We start from the raw sequence: 26,674 nt of genomic DNA, 5'->3' as shown, positions 1-26,674 counted from the left end.
ATGGACCAAGTGGTCAGACTTCCAAGCCCTTTCTTGGCCAAAGTCCTTTTCTATGGTATTTGTGTTTGCCCGTTGGGAAGCTTTGCCAGAAACAGCAGGGTCAATGGGATGTGTCCATATTGAGGAGAATCTCAATGGGAGGAAGCTTCAAAGAGAGGTAGAGATGTTGCTGTGCACATTCCTAATATCATCAGATTAAGCCGTCTGACAGAAAACGGTGAAGACTGATGGGGAAAGAAGCCTCCTCGTGATAAAAATGTTGGATTTGTTGGCTTTTAACTGAGAACTCGACCAAGTCCACCTTCTGTATATTTTCCCCTGTGTTTCAGAGATCTCATCAAAGTTCTCAAGTGGTATGTGGACAGGATAACGGAAGCAGAACGGCAAGAACACATCCAGGAGGTGTTGAAGGTAATGACGTGCTGGCAATAGCAGATAACGTCGTCTTAACAGAACTGTTGCGTGGTGATGCCTAAACTAATTGCTTTCCTCTACATAGACAGTAATTGGTGATGATGTATTACCGGCATTCCAATTCAAGGATCTTAATCAGTTTATGCTCCTCCAGAGCTGATGAAATTTGAAAGAAACTTTGCCAGGCTCACCCACTGGAACTGCTTGGGATTGAATCCTTACACCTCTGAGCTCCAGAACCCTTGGAGTGGTTGGCAGGAGGGAGGTCTTAGGACAGAAGACCACAGAGAGGCAGTTAAGCCTGGAAGTTCCTGGCTCTTGCTTCCAACACCCTGACAGAGGCTGTTTGAGAACAATTTGAAGTTTTGAGAGAGTATTAGGGTGGCTTGGCAGGGCTCACGGTGAAGAGACCTGAGGTTTTACTGGGCCTCGTGGTTTAAAGCTGCCCATGTGTCTGGACCCTCGGTGCTCAGTGGAGATGCTAACACTTGACTTGCAAACATGTTCATGAAGAACACAAGTCCTTAAAGGAATTGTCCAGTAGTTGCTCTGAGCCTCTCATGTCCTCTCATTGAGTGCCACTCTATTTGGTGTCAGTAGGTAAAAGTAGACAGGTGTGCACTTTTAAAAGCAAGTGGTTTCCTAATTATAAATTGATCATGTTGGTCTGACAGCAGGTAAAATGCTAAGTGGCAAGAGTACCTGCCAGCAAAGCGCAATAATTTTTGAGAAACAGACCAGTATCTCTCTGTTAACTAAATTTTAAAAACCACCTGAGGATCAAAAAAAGCATTTCAGGTTCATACTTCTTGAGAATTACAAAGAATTTTCAAATTAGCTATACATTTTCTCTCATTAGCATCAGAGAAAAATGGCTCTTCCCCCACAAGCAAATACTATTCGAAAATCTCATTGGGGGTCTTAGCGTTTAAATCAATAATTTAAAATTCTAATGTTGTCCCATGGTTTTTATGCCGTGTCATCGTTAAATACTCTCGGTTTCCTTTGAGACTAACTTGTAAAACATTTCATTTTAAGGCACAAGAATATATTTTTAAGTATATAGTGCAATCTCGAAGGCTCTTTTCCCTCGCCACCGGGGGACAAAATGAAGAGGAATTTCGCTGCTGCATTCAGGAGCTCCTTATGTCGGTTCGTTTCTTCCTTTCTCAAGAGAGCAAAGGGTCAGGAGCATTATCTCAATCACAGGTAATGTTTATTCATCTCTGCTTGGTAGAGCAAAAATGAGTCCAGTTTATTCGTGTTTACATAGCAGCGGAAGCGAATGTTTTCTCCACGAGAAATCCATTGCTCCAGTTGATATATGGAGCGTAAACAACTTGGCAGACTTTTAAAAGGTCCCCTAGCTTCTGAGCACCAGCAGAGCAGAAGTTAGGTTGCCTTTCCTCCGACTGTTCTCACTCTTCGAGGGGAGGCTGTTGGTCTGCAGCAGCCTGGATTTCGGTTCCCAAAACACATGCCGATGAGTAGACACGCCGTCAGCATCAGCCTCGGGGAAGGAAGTTCACTGGAGCCGACTTGTTTCTGTTGTTTACCCCAAGCCTTGCACTGCATTTTAATCTGTCAGCTTGAGACTCGTTGTATTGGACTTGGCTAAACTGCATGTTGTTTTATTTAACTTGACCCTAATCGTCCTGGGACTGATCTTACATGACCAATGCTGAGCAGCTCTTGCCAAATGCTATTACCTGGAGTGGCTCCACGGGTTCTGTTTAAGAGCGGGATTTATTCACTTTCCAAGTAGCACGGCCTTGAATGTGTTCTGAGCAATCATTCTCAATACCTTACTTTACGTTTTCTTAATCCTTCTGATACAATTTTAGTTCGAATGACTTGGTTAAAAACCTGTCAGATGGAGAAGCAGCCTCTTTGCTGCCATCCCCTGGAGACTAGAGATTTATAATCACTGAGAATTAGAGGGGGAAAAATGGGAGATTAGAAGACAAAACTAACTAGATCCCTTAGAGTAACATTATAATTTGGTGCCATTTGACATTTGGAAGGTATTACATATAATGGTAAAACACCAGAAATGTACCAACCCTCCAATAATAGTACTGTGCTTTTTCTGACTTTTGGGGGCTATTCTTTTTTTTTTTTAATTTTATTTTATTATGTTATGTTAATCACCATACATTACATCATTAGTTTTTGATGTAGTGTTCCATGATTCATTGTTTGCGTATAACACCCAGTGCTCCATGCAGTACATGCCGTCTTTAATACTTATCACCAGGCTTGTTAATCTCTTCTTTACATAAGTGGGCCAATCTTACATGTGGGCAAGGATACAATTTAGGCTCTTTTAATGGCATTTTGTCCTCTATTGCCAACGGCACAATCCCTGCGCTTGAGGAACTTGCCAGATACCTCAAAGTCAAATTGCCCACTAGCCAAACCCTACTTTCAGCAGTTGATACTTGAAAAGGATAATCCAACAAGCTAATCATGTATTCCTTTAGATCAAAGTTCTAAAGGAAACTCACTACTTTTATAAAAGCTATTTAATTGAGATTTTTTTTAATCATAAACCTTTACCAGTTTTAGGGGCAAAACTTACCTAATCACATCTGAAAAGTATTCTCTTACTTTTAAGGGTAAATTTAAGTCATGGTTTCTCAATGACATGCCTTCCTAGGGACTCAAGAGGTTTTTTTCCCTTCTATAAAGTTAGAGAAATATTCTTTTTCCTTAGTTATGTTTCCACTGCATCTTAGTAGTTGCCCTGAAATGACACAGGCCCACGTGATGTGATCATTTTCTTTTAGGTTGATGCTAAGAGAATTCATAGAAAATGACGAGGTGGTTAGTTTTCTTTACCAAGCAAAGAGGACTTTGTCCCTCTATGTTTTGGGAGAAAAGGGAATACTCTAGACCTTTTTTAATTCCAAGTTCCCTTTTGACCCCACACCTTCATAGTTCTCTTTTCTAAGAAGGAAGACGTCACTAATCTGATTGACCCTGCATATGACCTTTCTGTTGCTCTGTAACAAATAACCATGTGCTTAGTGACTTTCAATAACATCCATTTATTCACAACCGTTCACAGTTCTGTAGATAAGAAAGGTTGATTGGATTTTTTGCTTAGGGTCTCCTACAGCCAAAATCAAGGTGTTGGCCTTGATGGCTTATTTGGAGGTTCTGGGGAAGAATTCACTTTCAGAATCTCCCAAGTGTTCCTAAGACTGAGATTCTCATTTCCTTGCTGGTTATCAGCAAGGGGTTGGAGGAGAGGAGGGGTGTTCTCAGCTCCTGGAGCCCATTCGCATTCCTTGGTATGTGGCCTCTCCATCCTCAAAGCCAGCAACAGTATGTCAGATCCTTCTCATGCTTCAAATCTCTCAGAGTTCTCCCACCATGAGCTAGAGAAAACTTCTGCTTTAAAGGGTCATGTCATTAGGTCAGGCCCATATGGGGCTGAAAAAATCTCCGTATTTTAAGATCAGCTCATTAGTGACCTTCATTATACCTGCAAAATCCCTTTTACCATGTAACATAACTTAGGCACAGGAACAACACCGGGGAAAAAAGGTCTAGGGGGTCATCTTAGAATTCTGCCAATCACGTCCAGAGCCAAGAATATCCACCGGTCCAAGTCTTACTGTGGGGGTTGCCTTAAATTCAAAAACCCAATTTCCTTGCTCTCTTTTGCATTTTTTCACCGTGGGCTACAACTCAAGGCAAATTCTGTCTTCTGGAGGCAGAGCAGCCATCCCAGAAAACCTTCATGTTGGATCCGTTTATAGTGCCCCACAGATCAGGCCATCTTCATTCTGTCGGGTTGCTCATTTAGTCCTCCTGCCCTAACCCCAGCTCACTAATGACTCTGTCATTGGGAGCCCGGCCCCAACAGGGCTGCCAACTCACTCAGCCGTTGGAGCTGTGCCTCTCGATTCCCCCTCCACAGACAGATCCCCACCCTGGATCCCCAAGAGCAGAAGAGAGATGTCAGAAGGAGTTGAGGTCCAAAACCTTGTCCCAAATTCCTAATAATTCTCTTTCTCTATTTGTCTTGGCTATCAGGAAGGTCAAAATAAACTTAGGCTTTTCTTGTTATTTGCAATAAAAATCTTAGCTTAGATATCTTGGTCCAGCTATCATTCTGCTCTTATCACAAGGTTCTTGTACCTTTATCCTTTTTAAGACACGTATCTTCACTGCAGGCACATTCAAATACATTTTTGAAGTAAAGAGCTGTAAATACAGAATAAATAGATTAATGAAAAGATTCCTGAGGAATAGCAACATAGTTGACTTTTCAGTAATCAGAACGCTGGGCTCATCTTATTGTATTTTATTTTTTTTTACTTCATCTGTATGACTCAGCTCTTTGTAGAGTGAAATGAAGGTTATATAGATATAGTCTTTAACAGGGAATACCAAGTTATTAATCTTAAATGCATACAAGTAAATCTGTAATGTTTAAGAGTCAAGGAGAACATAGCTGTTGACTTTAGCCCCTGAAGCATTTTGGTGGTTCTGGTGTCAAAAACGTGTCTTGGCTCTTCTTGATATTTCTGCCGCTGCTATACAGATAAATGCCAAAACCCATGAATTTGAATTTGAGTCTGTGTTTGAATCATCAGCACATGTAGACTCGACCTACTTTCTGCTGGTGTCAGATCTCATTGGTAAGCCAGCTAGCACTTGAATATTAGCATATTAGAAACATGTGCCTCCTTCCCCCACTTGGTAGACTTGAGGCTGGTCGATGCTTCCTTCTGTTGCCCTCCTTTTTGTGAAATTTAAAAGACCAGGTTTGTTTTGATGTATAATCCTGGTCCAATGTGTGCCCCTTAGGATTTGATACTAGCATCTTTTTTTTTCCCTTAAAAAATGGTTATCAGGCTTCTCCACTTACATAAAGAATATTGTTCTTAGTACACACAGTTCTAGGGTTACAGTAAATCTCAAAGCAACCTAAAGGTTTGTTATAAAGATCTTTTGATTTTACAGGTGATAAAACTGAAACCCAGGGGGCTAAAGTAGTTAAACTTGTCCAAGGTCACAGAGTTGATCAGAGGCCAAGCTAGTAGGACATATAATTGAGGTCTTCTTGTTTTTTTCTTTAACCACAACTTCAGTGCTTTCAGGAATCAATGCGTTTGGTTTCTTCAAAGTAAATGAGATTTAGATGAGCACTTCAGAAACCTTCTCCAAAAAGAAAGGAAATATAAGTGACTGCATTCCAGGTCTTGGTTGAGCATTCTTTCCATTTGATCATGCTGCATTTTGCTGATTCTGTGCAATTTTTTGCCAATCATTTTGCTAATGTCGGTGATTTTCCAGAATTTCTCAGTTTTATTATATTGTACCCTTGCACATTTTAAAACATGGTTCTATTTTGCTACACTTTTTTTAATTGCAGCCTTTTAGCTTTGGTATGGGAACGATTTTACATTCATTTTTTTTATCGTTCAAAATTATTTATCACAGTCTTACACTCATTGACATTTTAGAGCAAATTTCTCGGGGTATATCTTGGAGTTGATTGAAATCTCTTCCTTTTAAGGCTGTATTTCTGAGCTCCTTCCCAGCTGTATACTCAGAGCTCCTGAAGCTCTTTGATATCAGGGAAGTGGCCAACTTGGTGCAGGACACCCTGGGCAGTCTGCCGACCATCGTGCATGTGGATGACTCCCTGCAGGCCGTGAAGCTGCAGTGCATCGGCAAAACCGTGGAAAGCCAGCTTTATACCAATCCAGGTAGGGTGGTGAGTCTCGTGAATGAAACATTGCTTCCAGAAAGCCATTACTTACCCAGGGTAGTCATAGGTCAGCAGAAGCAATTAGGAAGAGGAAGCAGAAAATTCCTTTCTTTGAGAAAGCACTGTATGTTTGGATAGTAGAATAAATTTATTAAGTAGCCAAATACAGGAGCATGACTAGCAAAGCTTTATTTCTAGAAAGAATGAAAATCCTAATGATTAACTTATTGATTGTAATCACAAACTAGTTGTGATGTTAGGCAGGCTTACTTTTTTGTTGTAGGTTTTATTTTTTTTAAGATTTTACTTATTAGAGGGAGAGAGAGAGAGAGCACGAGCCGGGAGGAGAGGCAGAGGGAGAGGGAGAAACAAGCTAACCTCTGAGCAGGGAGCTCGATCCCAGGACCTCAGGATTATGATGAGCTGAAGGCAGGCACTTAACTGACTGAGCCACCCAGGTGCCCTAGATTTTATTTTATTTTCTTCAACAAAATTTAACATTTTCTTTCAGAGATGCTTATGGGGACCTGATATGATCCTTATGTGTTTGTCTCTTTTGTTCTTGAAGTTGTTTCCATCAATTTGTGTTCTGAAACTGAGTGAAAGTTTTGATGTATTGTCATTTTGTATTTTATTCTAATAGCAAGTAACCAGTTACTAAGTTGATTTTGTCATAGTATCTGTTATTAAATCCCACTGCCTTTTGTTTTCTTCTAGTTTTTCCTGAAATAAAATACCAGTCTCATTTTAAAGTTTAAGAAGTTTCTACCACTATCACTAAATTAAGCTTTTAAAAATTGACTCTACTGAGAATTCTCTTTCCACATGAATCCATATGTGTGTATTAATATTTTTGAAATAGGGTTTCAAATATAGTAAAAAAAGCTTTTTTTTTACATTATTTTATTGTAAAACATTTTAAACGTACAAACAAGAATAGAGTGTAAGATAGTAAATCATTAATAAATCTCAACAGTGTCGGGTATTTGCTTTAGGTCTTTTATTAAGAAATTGGTCACCACAGATATATTTAGGCCCTCTTGCATGTACTTACTTGCTTCAGAGAAATTCCCACTATCAGAGATTCCTGTTTCTATTTTCTATGTCTTTATTACATATCTATAAAAATATATCTTTTTTTCATCTTTTCAGATACCTGTCAGTCTTTGTATGATGACATTATGTTGTACGTCATTCCATAGAGTGCTTCCTTTTGACTAATATACTTTTATATTTATCCAAGCTACTAGATACAGCTCTGGTTCATTCTTTCTTACTTATTTTTTATTGGATGGTATTCCACTGTGAATGAATTTATCTTGGTTAATTTATTTTTTCTCCTGTTGATGGACCATTTGTTTCTGTTTCTGTTTTGTTTTGTTTTTTCCCTGAAATGATACTTCAGGAAATAAAAGAAATTTCAAACCTTCTAATTTCTCCCCAGGAAAACATCTCATCCTGAAGAAAGGATGTTTCTTGCAGTGGTTTGCGAACTCTGCTCCTCAGAGGCATAGAGGTTCTTCTTCAGTGATCAGGGCCTCCTCCAGGGTTAGGAACAGAGGTGCGAAGTGTAGGGGGTAGAAGTCCAGACCACGTACCTGGTGTTAGTTTTCTATTGGTACTGTAACAGTTACTACAAATGTAATGGTCTAAAACAACATAAACTTTGTATCTTACAATTCTATAGGACAGAAGTCCAAAATGCTTCTCCCTGGGCTATAATTAAGGTGATTAAGGTGTCTGCAGGACTGCATTCCTTTGTGGAGGGTCTAGGAGAGGATCTCCTTTTTTGCCTTTTACAGTTTGTAGGGGCCACCTGCACTCCTTGGCTTGTGGCCCCTTCCTTCATCTTTAAAACCTACAGTGGAGCATTGCCAGATCTCTCTCTGACTCTGACTCTTTCATCCTCAGGGACCCCTGTGATTATATTGGGCCCATCCAGATAATCCAGGATAATCTCATCATCTTAAGGCCCTTAATTTAATCACTTCTGCAGAGTCTGTATTGCCCTTACAGCTTCCCACGTTCTGGGAATTAAGGCATGGACATCTTTGGGAGATCATTATTTTCTCTGCCCCATATGGGTAAAACAGACAGGGTCTAAAGCTTGTGATAGCTCACCTGCATATATGAAGGGGAAAAAAGACACTTAGAAATCTATGAGTTTTATTTATGGATTAAAAGTTTTAAAAATGAGACTCAGAGCACTGCGCTTGTGTGCGTATATACATCTTAGCTAGAAGGACGTTACAAATGACACTTTCCTTAATTAAAATTATAAATCTAAACTAGGACAAGATAAAGTAGAGTTAAGGACATTACAGGGTATCAACTGGATACATTATCAAAGATCAAATACATAGTTTTTGACAGTTCCTACTTCTCAGAACATAGAGTATGGTGAAGACAGTTGCTACTCTCAGCTTAATTCTGATCAGCAAAGAAATGGTTAGTGAGATAGAAGATAGATAGAAATGGTTAGTGAGAAGAACTGAGAAAGTGACCTTATTTTCTGAGAGTTGATATTATCCAGAGAGAGGAGTACAGAGTACAGTTGGCCCACACTTTTAAGAAATAAATTTCAGAACATTTTAGAAAAAAAGACAAGAGGTTATAAGCTCCCTAGGAAAGACAAATAGTTCTAACAGGTGTCTTTGTGCTCGAATCCTGTGTTAGAGTTCTCCAGAGAAACATACCTGATGGTGTGTGTGTGTGTGTGTGTGTGTGTGTGTGTGTGTGTGTGTGTGTGTACAAGATTTCTTATGAGGAATGAGCTCAAGTGATGATGGAGGCTGAGAATTCCTAACATCTGCAGTTGGTCAGCTGGAGACCTGAGAGAGTGGTGAAAGTTCCAGTCCAGGTCTGAAGGCAGGAGAAGACGGGTGTCTGCTCAAAGAGAGGCAGAGAGAGCAAATTCTCCATTTTGTCCCCTTTGGTTCTATTCAGGCTTTGAGTGCATTGGATGAGACCCACCCACATTGAGGGGGGCAGTCTGCTTTACTCAGGCTGCCAATTCCAATATTAATCTCATCCAGAAATGCTCTCACAGACACACCCAGGATAGTGTTTAACTAAATATCCGGGTACCCCATGGCACAGTCAGGTTGATGTATAAAAACCGACAAAAATTCCAAAGAGAAAAAAAAAAGGCAGAGGAAGGATGCTTAGGCACCAGCATGACTATAGAATACTCCTGGTTGAGCTTAGATTAGAAATTAATACAGAGAAAAGACAGAGGGACACATATAGTCAACACCACAAGAAGGGAACCACAAAAGTCATAAGACTGAAGCCAGGTGGAGTTGAGGGTCTCCGGGCAACTTCAGGGCTGGAGCCATTCCACAGCCAGGAAGAATCACGCCTCCCCCCACACCTAGTCATGCCCCAGGGTCAGAGTTTAGGGCATCTGGTCAAACCTGAAGGCCAGTGCTAAGATTTGGAATCTATGTAGATCAGTATTTGATGTCTAAGTCATCTGGGGTCCAGGCAGACATATTTAAAGTGTAAAACTTGAACAACTCATTTTCACTTTCTCCTCACAATTCTATTCTTCCTGTTTCCTGAGGGCCAGGAAAGGGTCTAAATTTTGGAGAAGACCACTTTGGCAATGGCAGAAAGAGTCGTTCTGAAGTATAGAGTTTGGGGAGGAAGCATCACCAAAATCATAGTTGACCCTAAGTTTTATCTGTGTGAAAATAAATGTAAACGTCAAGGCCCAATTTAAACTGTTTTGTTATCTTTTTTTCTGAACTTTTCAATACTGACTGGCATGAGCAAGCACATTCCTGGGGAACGGTTGAAAGCTGTATCTTCTCATTCCTTACGTGTCACTCATCCACATCGGCACTGATTTTCAGGGGAAATCAGGGCTGGGATGTGTGTCTTGGTTTCATTTCCATGAACAGTTGCCCTCTTTACAGTGAAGCTTTGGGAGTAGCTGCGTTCCCCTGGCGGCTCAGGGCGAGGACCAGCAGAGGGAGTCACTGTAAGCCAGACCCCGAGAATGTGCATCCTGCTCTCCTCCCGTTCTAGCCGTGTGGAAGCATGAAGACACAGGGATCTCTGTTTCAGCTGCCCCTCGTGTCCAGTAGACTCGTGGTGTCGTTCATTCATTCAGCAAATGTGCATTGTGGGCAGAACCCACACCAGGTATGATGTTAGAGATGCTTGTAGCAAGGGAAACATCAGTTCTTGCCCTCAGTCTGCTGCTAGTCTACCATGAAAGCTGACTTCAAGCAAGGAATTATGATGGATAAGGTGCAGCGGTTGATTTGGGAAGGGAAGGAGGTGCTGCGTAGCAGGGAGGCCTGAATGAGAATTGGGGTCTACCCCACCTCCTTCACCTGAGTTTGTGGCCCACGTGCTGACGCCACTTTCACATTTGTATTTCTAGGCCAGATCTCTCCTCTAAGGCTCCAAACCTGAGCAGCCGTCTGTCCTCGGCTTCTCTACACAGATGACTCACAGGCACCTCCAACCTCTGATCCCTCCAAGCGAGCCCCTCCCGTCTCAGTCTGTGGCAGCACCAAGCCCGAGAAAGCTCAGAGCTGTCCTGGAACCCTCTTCTCCCTTCCGCCCTTCATCTCCTCTTCTCCTGAGACTACTCTTGGGCCTCCACAGCATCTCATATCTGGCGAACCCCTTCCCCCCATCCTGCCACGGGTCTATTCCACACCGCCACCTTGCCCGCACTCCCTCAGGCATGTCCGTCCTTGCTTCCCTTTCCCTTCTCCCATCCATCTGCACAGCCAGAGTTCCCTTCTGGAAACTCAACACCAGATGATGTCCGTCCCAGCTCCCTTGCTCACATCCCCTGGTTGTGCTCTGTTTTGAGGACACAGAAGAGAATTGATCTCTCAGGCCCCGTGACCTCACCCTGCCCACCTCCCTGATCCCATCTCTTAATGCTTCACTCTGCTTGAACCCATGCTCTCCTGCTCCTCTCCGATCCCAGGTGATCCCCCTTCACCCTGCTGGGCTCAGTTTAACTCTCATTTTCTCAAGCATCTCCTCTCTGTCCTGCTTACTCAGTTCTCTCTCTCATGCTCGTTTTGTTTTTTGCTTCTTGGAACACCTAACATGGCTGGAACTGAATAAAGAATTGGGTTTTAGTCGTTTAAAGTCTGTCTGCATCCCTTGCTCCAGAAGGAAAACCACCAAGGCCAGGGACTTTATCTGTTCTGATCACAGGGATCTCTCCGGCTTCCAGAACTGTGCCTGGTGCATGGTAGGTGTTCAGTAAAGGTTTCATGAATGAATACTACGTAGTGGGTCATGCATTCAGGATCAGGATTGAGCAGCAACCGGTATTAAATAAATGATGTGTATAAAAAAAAAAATCTTACTGGAAAAGGATGAGCATGAATATGACAACAGAACAGCTTGGGCAGTGGGAGGCCGAGACCAGAAGCCAAGCTCAATGGATAAAGGTAACAAGGGTTCATCGCATCTAGTTTGCTTTAGGAAGGGCACCTGGTGGTGGAGGCATCCAGGGTGGGATGAAATCTGGGTCAGAGATCATCCTTCGGCCTCTCCTGTCGTAACTCTGTGGTCCTGACATTGTCTGCGGGAGAACATAGCCCCTGCGCTGTGTGCTGTCCTTTCCATTCTGAGGGTTGTCTGTCCTCCAGTGTGTGAAAGCCTCGTTTTGTTGCTGTGACATTGGCATTTCAGTTACTGGTGGCTTTGATAGCCAAGACCCAACCCAGTTCTGAATTCAGGTGTTCTGCCATTCCGCTAGCTCTGCCTCGGGCTGGTCGCTGCCCACCGCCTTTATAATGCCCCCCTCCTGGGCTGTCTGGGAGCAGGGGCGGTGGTCGGCCTGCTAGTGTCCAGCTCATGCTGCACCGCGGTGTGGACAGCGACTGGCACCCGTGCATGGCACCGCAGGACTCCTTGACCCTGCTCCTCTGTGGAGCGATGCTCATTTCCAGGATCCTTTTCTAAGTCTTTGTTGGTAGAGGAGGTAAAGACCAGTCTGTGACTTCCTTCAGTGAACCCCAAGCAGGAAATCGATCAGCTTTTCACAGCTGCTTCTCCTCCGCACTGAGAATTACTGATGGGACCGGGCTTTACCCACTCAAGTGTGTACGGGCAAAATAAAAAGGAAATGAGAGTCACTCCTTTATACGCTCAATGAGATACATAATACAGTGAGCTTCGTCTGAGATGTGGAATATAAGTGTGTTGACCCTTTCAAGGACAAACTGCGTAACAGATTCTATTGTTAAATGTATGGAAAGTTAGTGCCTGTCCAATTGTGGGTTTTCTTTTTTTCCTTTGGTCTTGCTTGATGAGTCCAGGTGTTTCCTTTTAAAGGTAAGAATTAGCATTTTAACCAGTCAGCTTGTTTGGCATTTACCCACCGATTGTATCATTTGCGTTGGCTGACATTGCCCTAATAATGGAGAAAAAGCAAATCTGTTTAGGTAGTCATACATTTCTTTTTATGCACACCGCACACGAATTATTTGTCTACCCTACTTTTTGTGCAGGAGATACTCTCTTAACAGTTGGTTGCAAATTGAATTTTTAGAAATCAAATTCATTTGACTGCAGGAACATACCAGATAAGCTTTATCTTCCTTCCTAATGAGTCATCACCAGGCAGTGACTTCTGTCATGTAATTTTTTAGATTCTTTTCCTTGGTTCTTTTTGTCAAGTAATTGATTTATAAATGAGTATTTAAGTTTCCCGGTCAGGCTTCCTGTTTAAAGGAAGCCTGCAGTGAATTATTTCAGAAGTTTGGATTTTAATGATCTATGTTCGTAGAAGTGAAGAAGGCAGTGCCTTGTGTGATTTGTTTTAACGCTAAACCTAAGGCCAAACCCCCTTGTATTGATAAACCAATAAGAGAAGTCATGTGAACACTGATAATGGCACTTTTCCAGTTGCAAATATTTTGCATTCCCTATGATTTTTACTAGGATACCGAATCATATATTCTTTTACCTATGGAAGTATCTTATACTGGCTAGGAATCGACTACAATGTTGAATTGAGTTGGTGAGGCTGGCCATCCTTGCCTTCATTTTGATCTTAAAGAGAAAGCATTCAATCTTTCACTATTAAGTATTATGTTAGCTAACGGTAGGCATTTCAGGGGCGCCTGGGTGGCTCAGTCAGTGAAGCGTCTGCCTTTGGCTCAGGTCATGATCCCAGGGTCCCGGGATGGAGCCCCTCCTTGGCATTGCTCAGCAGGGAGCCTGCTTCTCCTTCTCCTGCCCCTCCCCTTCCCACTCCCCCACTCACACTCTTTCTCAAATAAAATCTTTAAGAAAATAATAATAAAAATGAAATAAAAATAGGCATTTCATTAAGGCTCGTTATCAATTTGGGAAAATTACCTTCTATTACTAGCTTTCTGACAGTTTTCATCAGGAATAGATGCTGAATTTTGCATGTTTTCCTACATCTGTTAATATGGTGAATTAATATTGATTGACTTTAAAATGTTATACCAAATCTGCCTTCATGATTACCCTGTTTATTGTGTTTATATGTATATATAAGTTGTTTATATATATATAACTAGATTTATTTTGCTAAAATTTTATAAGGATTTTTACATCTGTGTTCATGAGAGATAGCAATCTGTAGTTTTCTTGTAATACTTCTAATTTTGGCATCAATAATGACGGCCTCATAAAAAGAGTTAGTTGTGTTCTCTGTTCTATTTTCTGGGAGAATTTTGTAGGCTTGATGTGATTTCTTCCATAAATACTTCGTAGAATTCATAGACGTCATCTGTGCCTGGCATTTTTCTTGTGGAAAGGTTCTTAACTACAAGTTCAGTTTCTTTAGTAGGTATAGTGTTATTTAAACTGTACATTTTTTCTTGAGTGAGTCTAGTTGAATTATAATTTATGCAACTATTTATAAGACACATGGGTTTTAATAAATCAAGAATAATCCATCTAAATTGTTGCACCACTGACATCTTTTAAAAAACCAAGCAGATCAGGGAAAGGGGCTAGGGCATTTGCAAGTGGGCACATCCACAAATAACATGACCATTATGGGCACACAACAGACAGTAATTTTGTGCTTATGACATCCTGTTGAAAAGCAAACACTCAGGACGATAATCATAATTACTTGTTACTTTTCCAAAAGATTGAAATGAATACTGCATGAGTCAGTTACCTTTCTATTTCAAATACCTATTTAATGACAAAGTAGGGATCAATATAAGACTTCCACTAATGGAGGAATGATACTTGTACAGTCAAAATTCACTATTTATGGATTCAGGTACTAAAATGTATTTGTAACCTCAAAATCATCCCTGTGACACTCTCACGTTCATTTGCGGCCATGCCCAGAGAAGTGAAAACTTTGAGTAGCCCAGTGCACACATTCCCAGCTAAGATCAGACAAGGCAACGCTCTGCCTTCCTTCCCACCCTCACACAGGGTTAACTACAGGATGGAGCAGTAGGGGGCAGTGCAGCGCAGTGCAAGAAGCTCAAGCTTTGGGACCACTGCATAGTTTGAATACCACCTGTGGCCCCTCTTAGTGGGGTGGCCTCAGGCAAGTCACTTAATGCTTCTGAACATCTCTTTCTTTTCTGTAATATAAAGAAAGTAGAATCTGACTGGATGAGTTGTTTTTAGGATTTAATATTGTCATCAATGTGGGATGTGTATTGTATCTATATGTATATTGCTTCTAGGATAAATGATACATTATTTGCTGTTTCATTGTTGCCAGTGTCTTGTTAGACCTTACCCGGCATGAATAACAGGAATGGACTGTATTTATCTTTCTTCCCTGATGAAAGTATGCAAGTATGATTTGCAGATGTTTAACAAACCTTGCTTTTAAGATAAGCCTCTCTGGTCATGAAGTACTATGTATTTTACATGTTGCTAGAACTGATTTGCTAAAGATTTAAAAAGCATTTTTGTATCTATGGTCGGTAAAGGAATTTTTTTTTAGAAAAATGTGTAATCTCACAAGTTTAGGAGCGTGGGAGAGGAGATAACACATAAATATCAACAGTTTTTACCAAGTTGAGTGGCAGGTGACAGTAGACAAGAGAAGGCTGACACACACAGGTTTGTGGAGTTGGAGTAGAGCCAAGGAACAAACTAGTTTACTCCACAGAACTGCAGATGGCTCAGGGTGGTTCTAGAAAGGATCAGGAATGGAAGATATCAGTTATCTAGGGGCACGTGGCTGGCTCTGTTGGAAGAGCGTGCAACTCTTGATCTTAGGGTCGTGAGTTCAAGCCCCATGTTGGGTATAGAGATTACTAAAAAAGATATATAAGCTTTAGAAAAATTATGAAAATAAAAAGAAAATACCAGATATCTGAAGATTAAAGGTGCTGGAAATACGAAAATTGGATAAAAAAAAAAATCCTTAGAGGGGCACCTGGGTGGCTCAGTCGTTAAGCGTCTGCCTTCGGCTCAGGTCATGGTCCCAGGGTCCTGGGATCGAGCCCCGCATCGGGCTCCCTGCTCCGCGGGAAGCCTGCTTCTCCCTCTCCCACTCCCCCTGCTTGTGTCCCCTCTCTTGCTGTGTCTCTCTCTGTCAAATAAATAAATAAAATCTTTTAAAAAAAAATCCTTAGAAGGAACAGTTAGTACCCTGCCCTGCCCCCTTCTCTAATTAATCCAAAAATGGGAAGTTCACTCTCTAAAGAAAGTAAATGAGATATGAATAGATTCAGGAGATCAGAGAACGGGATCCACACCATAAATGGGGCCTCACAATTAAACAGAGAGACCCCTACCTGCCCCTTCCTTTCTTGATTTCAAATGACTAAAAGATGATGGTTTCCAGAGAGGAGATTGCCAGATTCCTCTGTAGAGAAAGGGACCAGCCCCCCCAAAAAACACATCTGGGTCATAACATTAAAAAAAAAAGACATCTTGGAGTCTGAATTTTGGGGGTCCCCTGATGAAACATCTGGATCATCTGGGTGCCTTCCCTTCCTGCTGTGAAGCTTCACTAGTTCATAAGATTTCTGAAGAGCACAGTTGTGGTTTTTTTCCCCAGTTAGCATTTTAGTACCTTGCTTGTAAAGACAGACAACCAACAATCACCAGATACTTGTAGAAATACCTTTAATGTGAAAGCAGAGGCCAAAATGAAGAAACACTTGAAAAAAGAACTTGAAAGAAAGAGATAATTCAAGGGGCATCTGGGTGGCTCAGTTGGTTAAGTGTCTGCCTTCAGCTCAGGTCATGATCCCAGGGTCCTGGGATCGAGCCCCACATGGGGCTTCTTGCTCAGCAGGGAGCCTGCTTTTCCCTCTGTGTCTGCCTACCACTTCCCCTGCTTGTTCTCTCTCTCTTTCTCTCTGTCAAATAAATAAAATCTTTAAAAGAAGAAAAAGATAATTCCAGGAGAAAAAAAAAATCACAGAACTTTCTCTGACTAACCCAGAGGAAAAAAATCCATGAAGCATGCTATAAATGAATATCATTCAAGAAATAAACAGGAGTGGCTGCATAATGAAAATACAGTACCTCTTCTTTGAAAATTTTTGGGAATTTCGTGCTGGGAGCACAGAGCATGAAACCAGGTATAGAGCCCTTCTGAGCACAGGCACCTGTGTGATGGCACAGGGGGCACACACCTGTGACACCAGCCCCATTGGAAATAAGAAAGAACGCTTGAAGATTAAATATGCAATAGCAGAAATAAGAAAGTTGAAGAGTTGGAAGATAAGGAAGTTGGACAAAAGGAGGAAAAAATACTCAAGAAAAGAAGATAGTTTAAGACATTCATGATGTAAATGTAGTCAGAGTTCCAGAGAGAGGACAGAAAAACTAGAGAGAAGGAAATAATCCTACAAGTATTTCAAGGCAAGTTCCTAGAGCTGAAGGACATGAGTTTATAGGTTTCAAGGGCCAAGGCAAGGCACACAATCAGGCAATTTTGAATTACCAGGAATAATTTCCTGAAAGTTTTCAAAGACAGATAAATGAAAGTGAAGCAGAAATGGGGGGGGGAGGTGTCATGTGCAAAACACTGGAAATCAGAATGGTAGCAAATAGAAAATGTTAATTTAGCCAGAATTTGTGAGAGGATAGATGGATAGTTTTTTGGTTTTTTGTTTGTTGGTTGGTTGGTTTTTTGAGACTGGGGAGAAGAAAAGAGGGTAAAAAAAACTAAATTCTCATCTACTATAATAAGTCAGTAGATGGTCAATCTCAATGAAAAATCAGAAAATGGTCAGATAAGCATGCCATGTAGATATTTGGAGGTAAAACAAACAATTAAAAAAATAACCTATTTCAGCACGAGAATCAAAGGCCTCTTGAGTGCAGGAATCATGGATTGGGGAAAGGAACCACTGTTTTTCAACATCAGTCATGTACCTTTTAACTCTCTGTGTTAATCATTTAACAATTACAATTAAAGAACAGGTAAGGGTTTGGATGAGGTTGGCTTGAACTGTCCAGGTGTGACACTAATGCTTCTTCTCTCTCCAGATTCCAGGTACATTCTCTTGCCTGTCGTGTTACATCACCTCCACATGCACCTGCAAGAACAGAAGGACTTGATCATGTGCGCACGTATCCTTAGCAACGTATTTTGTCTCATCAAGAAAAATAGCTCAGTAAGTAAATACAGGTCATAGTATGTAGTTCCCATCAAATGGCTTCTGGAAATAAAAATGTTAAAGTCTTCAGAGAAACCACACTGAAGAGTAACCCTCTGAGACTCTCCTTTTTACTTCCAGCTGGGTTGGACATTTTGCTTTTCCTCTGAAATAATTTTTTTTAACCTTGTAAGATTGCTATAACCCCAAATAACCTGGGTTTCCTAAACTTGTATTTCGAGAAAGAACTGAATACCCAGTGAGAAAAATTAGAAATCTCAAAGCCTCCCACATGTGTCTTTAATCTTGATATGATGAATACTCTGTGGCAAGAATAAATTACTGCCTGCAAAGTGAAGTCTTTTTGGACCCATTCTGTGGAAGGCTGCATGGTGATGCTCAGAGCTTGGCCATGGCCCTTGGGCCCTCCCCTGCAGAAATTGTGGAAGCAGAGGAAAGCCCCAGGAGACAAGGAGCGTATCTTGCACTATAGTCATTACTCAGCCACAACAGTAATCACTAAATTGTTAAGGATTTGGGAATTCCTGTGGGTATACCTGACTCTCGCTACAGCACAGTTGCATTAGAGGATGCAGGGCAAATAGAGAAAAATCACATGCTTACTTAGAAATGGGGACAACTCTTTGAGTATTCATGTCCATGGCTCATGGGACTCATGTGAAATTCACATGTAAAGGACGTCCTGTTCTCGTTCTGTCAATCTGCATCTGTGAGTTGGCATTATACTCATCTTCGACAGCTGGTCCAGTGCAGTGCTGGGACTCCTGTTTCTCTGCCTCCCTGCTACTACTCAGCTACAGTTTCCCCATTTTTGTCACTCTTACTTATGATCGCTTTCTGAAGGGCTCAGCATTGAGCTGGAGCGGAACCCCAGTGGAAGGAAAGGAGAGAGGGCCCCAGCACTGGAAACAGAGTTGGTACTTGAGAGGAAAAGGTCAGAAGCTCTGTGTGTAGAAATGTAGTAAGAGAGACCTGCCCAGGGAGGGATGACTGATTTTAACACATCCCCAGGATGCCAGGCCTCAGAGTTGGGCTGGGACTGGGGAGAAGAGTGATGACAGGGGGGAGATGTTAGTTTTGCTTTAAAACTTTCCTGTGTAATTCTGCTAAATGAGATGGTTCACTGCAGAAAACTGAAAACGACTATCAACAGTAGCGGAAAAGATTTTTTTAAAAATTTCTCCTGTCTGTCAGTTTGGAAGTTATAGTCAGCTTTTGGACTTACCTGATAACTCAAACAGAAACTCTGGTCTGCAGGGGAAACCATGGTAGTTTTCTTGCAAGTGTAAGAAAGTTTATCATGAAACCCTGGCCAAAAAGCGGTTTCAAACTCACACTTTGTAAAAGTTTTTGTTTGTTTGGCTGGTTCTTTTTTGGAACGGCAATCTCCTTGGTAGGGAGCCTTTGGACACAGAGTTTTTTGTCTTGTGCAGGTATAATAAGAATCCAACTCTACTACATTCAGTCTGTGCAGAGCAATTTGGGTTTCTCTTTCAAGTCCTGGGGACTTGGCTACAAGTATTAATTTTGCTTTAGAGAAGCAGTTACCCACCACGGCCACTGACCTTAGATCCAGTCTGGGGCTCATGGTGTTCATCTACACTGAATACTGTTTGCCCATCTTACATGGAGGATTTCCTAAAAATAATTTTTATAGGAATAGTCATTTGCACTTAAAAGAGAGTTTTGGAAAATGACCTTTGCAACTCAAGCGATGAGAAGAGTATATGTAAGCACAAGCTGAAATCAAAAAAACTAAGGACTTTGGGAACCAGGAGGGGCTTCCAGTGAGGAATCCGACTCGGAGAGGCCAACTGCCTGGGCCCCATCACACAATGGGCTGTGCATAGTTGGTGCTCTCAGTTCATCTGCTGTGCTTTCCAGGACATCACCCCACCTTTTCATTTCTATGTCCGATAGCCACAGCCCAGCCTCGTTGCATACTTTTGGGTAAGCTGTGAACTTCTCTGTGCCTTTGTTTTCTGTAAAAGAAGGTCATTTACTTAGGTGACGTAGGTGAGGTCCAGTTTTGTCAAGTTCTTGAATCCTCTGACTTTTTGATTCTGTATTTGGAAATGTGAGGTTTTTTTCTCCCCTTTCCATTAAAGAGAGATTAATACATATATTAAGCCACCATTTCCTGAACTCCTTATTTTTTTTCTCTTAAGGAGAAATCTGTGTTGGAGGAAATAGATGTGATAGTGGCCAGCCTGCTGGACATCCTGCTGAGAACCATATTGGAGATCACCAGTCGACCTCAGCCGTCCGGCTCTGCCATGAGGCTCCAATTCCAGGATGTCACTGTAAGATCATAAAGCAAATGGCACAGGGAACAGAGCATAGTTGTGCTTGTGAAAGCTTCGGTCACTTTGAGGGTGGGTTGCTGTAGGAAGCTGGGAAATCTGGCCTTGGGAGAGTGACCCATATGTATTTCAAATACACATGTGGTTACTTACATTTTACCAGGGAATGAATATAAAAAACACTTTGTTAAAAGATCTTGGATTAAGATACGTTTAATTTCAGAAAGCCAAATTTGTTATTAGCTCTCACTTTGCCCAGTTTAAATTAGCCCATGATTCTGTGTTTCCCTAGTCCTCATGATAACTTTTCATTCTCTTTTTATCCATCAGATTGCTTGAGGAAATAAGAATAATGAAATAGAGGAACAGGAGTCAGGTGTTCTGAGTTCTAATTCTGGATTTCTCACTGTGAATAGCAAGCATCTTAATTTGGAGAGGCCTCAGTTTCCTTAGCTTATGAAATGAGAAAGTTTGACATGGTAGTTTCTAAGTAACCTTCAAGCTCCGCTATTTTATGAGCTCAATATAACATGATTTATAAAAAATGAAGAAATAATGTATCTGATAGTTTATGTATGTGTATATATTTTTATGTGTGTGTATTTGTCTATAGACAGAGATGGATGGATGGACGGATGGATGGATGGATGGGTGGGTTCTATTTAAAACTCACATTCAGGGGTGCCTGGGTGGCTCAGATGGTTGGGCGTCTGCCTTCAGCTCAGGTCATGGTCCCGGGGTCCTGGGATCAAGTCCCGCATCGGGCTCCCTGCTCAGTGGAGAGCCTGCTTCTCCCTCTGCTTCTCTCTCTCTCTCTCTCTCTCTCTCTCTCTCTCTCCCCCCCTCTGTCTCTCATGAATAAATAAATAAAAATCTTTAAAAAAAAAAAAGAATGTTTAAAAAAATAAAAATAAAAAATAAAACTCACATTCAGTTGACCAAGAATTTTTTTTTTTTAGATCTGATTAAGCATATTCTTCCAAATATCAGAAATGGCAGTAGATGCTATACTTTTCATATATTTACAAAAATGTCAGCTTTTGCCATTCTCATTATAAATCATCCACAATAGAACCTTTCTCTTAAGAATGTTTGCCTAGGGCACCTGGGTGGCTCAGTTTTTTAAGCGACTGCCTTCAGCTCAGGTCATGATCCTGGAGTCCCGGGATCGAGTCCCGCATCGGGCTCCCTGCTTAGCAGGGAGTCTGTTTCTCCCTCTGACCCTCCCCTCTCTCATGTGCTCTCTCTCTCTCATTCTCTCTCTCAAGTAAATAAATAAAATCTTTAAAAAAAAAAAAAAAGAATGTTTGCCTAGTGCAAGACTGTTGAATCACAGATCTGTACCTCTGAAACAAATAATGCAATATATGTTAAGAAAAAAAAAAAAGAAGAAGATAGCAGGAGGGGAAGAATGAAGGGGGTAAATCGGAGGGGGAGACGAACCATGAGAGATGATGGACTCTGAAAAACAAACTGAGGGTTCTAGAGGGGAGGGGGGTGGGGGGATGGGTTAGCCTGGTGATGGGTATTAAAGACGGCACGTTCTGCGTGGAGCACTGGGTGTTATGCACAGACAATGAATCATGGAACACTACATCAAAAACTAATGATGTAATGTATGGTGATTAACATAACAATAAAAAAATTTAAAGAAGAATGTTTGCCTATGGGGTGCCTGGGTGGCTCAGTAGTTAAGCGTCTGCCTTTGGCTCAGGTCATGATCCTGGGGTCCTGGGATCGGGCCCCGCATTGGGCTCCCTGCTCAGTGGGGAGTCTGCTTCTCCCTCTTCCACTCCCACTGCTTGTGTTCCCTCTCGCTGTGTCCCTCTCTGTCAAATAAATAAATAAAATCTTAAAAAAAAAGAATGTTTGCCTAGCCCCTGATGAAAATAATTTTTACTTTTACTTAAAAAATTAAAAAGTCTGCCCTGACTCTCCTACCAAGTTCTCCTGACTGTTCCAGGAGAAACAGTTGTGTTGAATTTTATTTTCTCTGCTTTCAGAGCTGAGATTCACCTGAGGAAATAAAGTTAAACTCTTTCTTTTAACAAACTGAGTTAAAGATAGTATAAAAAACATCCTAATACATGGAATAGCCGTACTGCCTCATTTAAAGGAAAGAAGAGCAAGCGATTGATTTCTCAATTTCACGTGGAAAGTGGTACCTACATCAGAGGGTTGGCTTCTTTAGTGCACTACTTGGTCCAGAGTAAATGCTCAAAACATGTGGTTGCTTAATACAACAACATTGTTGGGGTTCATTATGGATTTGAAGGTTTGGGGTTTTTTATGTTGAATTTTTTTATTTTTTCTCATGTTTTTTTAATGAAACTTTTTGTTTTGTGATAATTATAGAGTCACATTCAGTTGTAAGAATTATTACAGAGTTGTAAGAAACACTACACAGCTTTTACCCGGTTTCCACAGTGGTAAGGTCTTACAGAACTACAAGACAATACCACAACTAGGGTACTGACATTAATACAGTCCAGACACAGAATATTTCCATCGCCCCAAGGATCCCCCATGTTGTATTTATAGTCAAACCCACTTCCTTTCCATCTCCACCTCCTCCTTAACCCTGACAATCACAAATCTCTTCTCCATTTTTATAATTTTGTCATTTCAAGCATGTTATAGAAATGAAATCATACAGTAGATAACCTTTTGTAATAAGCTTTTCTTCTTTAACTCAGAATAATTCTCTGGAGATTCATCCAAGTTATTTTACATATTTATATATCTTATTTTTTTTTATTGCTCAGTAGTTTCCATGTTGTGGATGTACAACAGTGTGTTTAACCATCACCCATTGAAGGCCACCTGGGTTGTTTCCAGATTTTGGCTATTATGAACAAAGCTGCTATAAGTGTTTCTCTGCCAGTTTTTATGTAAGCCTAAGTCTTCACTTCTCTAGGATAAATTCCTAGGAGTGTGGTTGTTGGATTGTATGGTAGTTGCATGTTTACTTTTTTTTTTTTTTTAAGATTTTATTTATTTGAGAGAGAGAGAGAGTGCAGCACACGTGAGTGGGGAGAGGCGCAGAGGGAGAAGCAGACCCCCCACTGAGCAGGAAGCCCCACGATGCTCGATCCCAGGACCCTGAGATCATGGCCTGAGCCAAAGGCAGATGCTTACCTGACTGAGCCACCCAGGAGTCCCTGCATGTTTAGTTTTTAAAGAAGCTGGCCAATTGTTTCCCATAGTGGCTATATAACTTTACATTTTCATGTACACAATGGATGAATGATCCAGTTTCTCACTATCCTCTTCAGCATTTGGTGGTGTCATTTTTTTGTTGTTGGGGGTGTATTCTGTTACATAGGTAGTAATATTGTGATTTTAGTTGGCATTTTCTTAATGGCTAATGATGCTGAACATCTTTTCATATACTTGTTTGTCACCAGTATATCCTCTTCGGTGGAATGTCTCTTCATGTTTTTCCCTGAATTGCTATTTCCTGTTGAATTTTCATGGGTCTTTATATATTCTAGATAGTAGTCCTTTATGAGTATGTGGTTTATAAATCCTTTCTCCCTTTCCATAGCTTGTTTCCTCATCCTCTTAACAAGGTCTTTTGCAAAAGTTTTTAATATTGATGAAGTCCACTTTATCAGTTTTTCCTTTTATGGATCATGCTTTTGATGTCAAGTCTAAGAACTCTTTTGTCTAGCCTTATATCCTAAAGTTTATCTCCTAGGTTTTTTTTCCTAAAAGTTTTAGAGTTTTATATTTGACATTTAAGTCTATGAACCATTTTGAGTTAATTTTTGCATGAGCTATGCCAGAGAATTCTAACATTTTATTATCTCAATGTTGACATATATTGTCTTTTTTCTTTCAATTTGAGATCTTCCTGGTTCTTGGTATGATGAGTGATCTGTAATTGAAATCTGGACATTTTTATATTCTAAGACTTTGGATCTTACTTAAACCTTCTGTTTTAGCTGGCTTTATGTGATACTACTTGGCAGGGGAAGCAGGGAGGGTGCTAACTCATGATGGCCGGAGGTCGAAGTTTGTGTTCCCCATATTATCTTCACTAACACTGACCATTGGCAATGAAATCACCAGCTCCCAATTTGGCTTTCTCTAAGGAGGTTATTAGGGCATCTCTGCACAGCCTTGTGAGCATGGAAGTCTAAGCTCCCCACTTGGTGTGGGTGAGGCCAAAGTTTTTTGTGATCGTCAACTGGAGTAGAGCAGTTATTACTAAAAGTTTTGTCTTGCTAAACCACCCTTTATCTGACCCCTTGGCCAAAGAGAGTAAACTTTTGTTGTTTGTAATTGTTGGTGTAATTGGCCAGCTTCTTCAGCTCCAGGTGTGAGATACCCGAAGCAGAAAGAAAACCCAGGGAGCGCAGTACCATGTCCTTCCTCAGGTCCCAAGGTCCCTGGTCAGACTGCTCTCTCTTTTCTCCACCTTCAGACTCTTCTTTTTGTTCTCTATGTAATAGCGAGGTTTGTAAAGTAGTACTTAGCAGGAGGAATAGGTAAAAATATATCTACTCCATCTTCTCCAAGGCAGAAGAAAGTTCTCCTTCATTATATGGTTTTGATGGTGACATTTTTAACTGTTTCCTGGCAATAGAGTTCTAACACAGTTTTAAAATTATAAATAGCCCAGCAAACCTCAGAACAAATGCTGGCTCTGGATAAAGACTGCCTGAGGTCAGAAGCTAAAACACTTTTTCAGACTGCTTTGTATCCAGAGGCACAGTTGTCAATGACAAATCTCTCTGGGGTATGCATGGCCTTTAGGCCTTCACCATACAATAATCAATGCAAAGTAAGAGACTTGAAGGCATTGAATCAGGTTTGCAGATGAAGTTGGGGGTAAGGCAGGCAGGGTGTTCATCCATCCTTCTAAATTCTAGGAAAATCACATAAAGAGAGACTTTCCCCAGCATAGCCATGTTGTACCTTCCTCCGTTTTGCAAAAAACCAAACTCTCACAAGGTATGTAGATTGAAATTTGCTGGCACACATGCACTTGAATTACTTGGCTCCTTTGGTTTTATGCTGTAAGACATTTTTTTCAGGGTACGCAAGCAGATCTGCTTTGAATCCTACTTTGCCACTTCATTACCTGCATGCTCTTGGGCAATTTACTAATATCTCTCAGCTTCTGTTCCTTTGTCTTTAAAACAGAAAATAGGGGCGCCTGGGTGGCTCAGTTGGTTGAGCATCTGCCTTCGGCTCAGGTCATGATCCCAGGGTCCTGGGATCCAGGCAGCGGGCTCTCTGCTCAGCGGGGAGCCTGCTTCTCCCTCTTCCTCTCCCTCTGTGCGCTCTCTTGATCTCTCAAATAAATAAATAAAATCTTTAAAAAATAAAAAAATAAAACAGAAAATAATTGGACCTCTCTCAGTTACTGTGAGGATTTCATCACATCTGTAAGGGCTTAAACAGTATCAGTTTACTTTAGTCATTATTATAGTAGCAACAATAGTCACAGTAGTGTTTATTATGATTGCTGAATACTTACATTGTTATAACTAATTCTGTGGTGAGGAGAATGAGCTGGTCATTCACAGAGTCAGTCCTCTGTGGGCACTGAAGACTTAATTTCTTTACCATTTTCTCATGGAGAACAGGCTCTCTGAGTAATAGGGGGTCTTTATATGGCAGTCCTACATTGAACACTTCGCAGTCTTTGCAGAAAAAGTGCCCACAATAAGTGGACGTCCTGTGGGTGAAAGCAGTTCCCACAGTGCGTCATGGCGAAGTGTTCCAGTTCTCTTGCGGGTCCCATGGCTGTCACCGTGCCTCCCCGTAATGCTAACGGGAGGACTGGCTTCCGCTGCCTCATAATTCTACATAACAGTAGCCTTATTTTTACTATTTAAAGGGATTGTACTTTTTGTTCCTTTACCAACTGTTCTTTAAACTTTAGAATGCTTTCTCTTGCTAGAAAGAAGAAAAAACACCATTGTAATCGGTTCCTTTCAAAAATTTCATTGTACGGGGAAGCAGAGTTAAAACAGCAGCGTATATGGCCGTTTGCTCACACCCTCAACTAATTGGACTCCAGAGTTCCTTACAATTTATAAATGCTTCTTTCTTTGCCCATAATTTGGTTTAGCACCATTAATGGTGCAGGTGACTCAACTCAACATAGGCCATGTCTAAGAAATATACACTTGTCTATACTTTTCATGCACTGTGGGCTTCTGGTTGAGGGGGAGGAGGAATACAGAATTCTGTAAGAAATTTCTGGAAAAAATAGTGCATGTGTATAACAGAAGGTTTCATGAGGGCCGTTGTTGTAACCATCTAATACTCTTGTTATTCTCAGTTATTGTTAGAAATGCCCACTATACGCAACGTATACATAAAATGGATGCAAGCCACTGAAACACATAATGTTTTAAAGGCAATGTATACGTAGATAACTCCCACACTGAAACAAAGCTAATCTTGGCCAAGAAGGTTTTCATTGATTCTTTTTAACAAATTGTTGAGTCTTGGGGTTTCTTAAAGTTTTTTTAAGATTGTGTTTATTTATAAGAGAGAAAGCACAAGCTGGGGAAGGGCAGAGGGAGAGGAAGAAGCAGACTCGCTGCTGAGCAGGGAGCCAGACCTGGGGCTCAATCCCAGAACCCTGAGATCATGACCTGAGCCAAAAGATAGACACCCAACCAGCTGAG

General features: G+C 41.1%; 1 protein-coding gene across 8 annotated transcripts in view; it reads left to right on the top strand.

Moving 5' to 3' along the window:
- Nucleotides 1-26,674, top strand: part of DOCK4 (dedicator of cytokinesis 4) — a 421,803-nt gene that overhangs the window by 288,633 nt on the left and 106,496 nt on the right. For all 8 annotated transcript variants that reach the window (XM_088018529.1, XM_028104818.2, XM_088018530.1 and 5 more), the window contains 5 exons: nt 330-411; nt 1,453-1,623; nt 5,948-6,140; nt 17,591-17,718; nt 19,890-20,024. In XM_088018529.1, the coding sequence (XP_087874655.1) occupies nt 330-411; nt 1,453-1,623; nt 5,948-6,140; nt 17,591-17,718; nt 19,890-20,024 (709 nt within the window). The remainder of the gene's footprint in view (nt 1-329; nt 412-1,452; nt 1,624-5,947; nt 6,141-17,590; nt 17,719-19,889; nt 20,025-26,674) is intronic.

This window comes from Eumetopias jubatus, unplaced genomic scaffold (assembly GCF_037043125.1).
Source record: "Eumetopias jubatus isolate StellerSeaLion01/CBP00866 unplaced genomic scaffold, mEumJub1_p1.0 scaffold_14, whole genome shotgun sequence".
Classification (NCBI taxonomy): Eukaryota; Metazoa; Chordata; class Mammalia; order Carnivora; family Otariidae; genus Eumetopias; species Eumetopias jubatus.
This window is presented reverse-complemented; position numbering and strand designations above follow the sequence as displayed.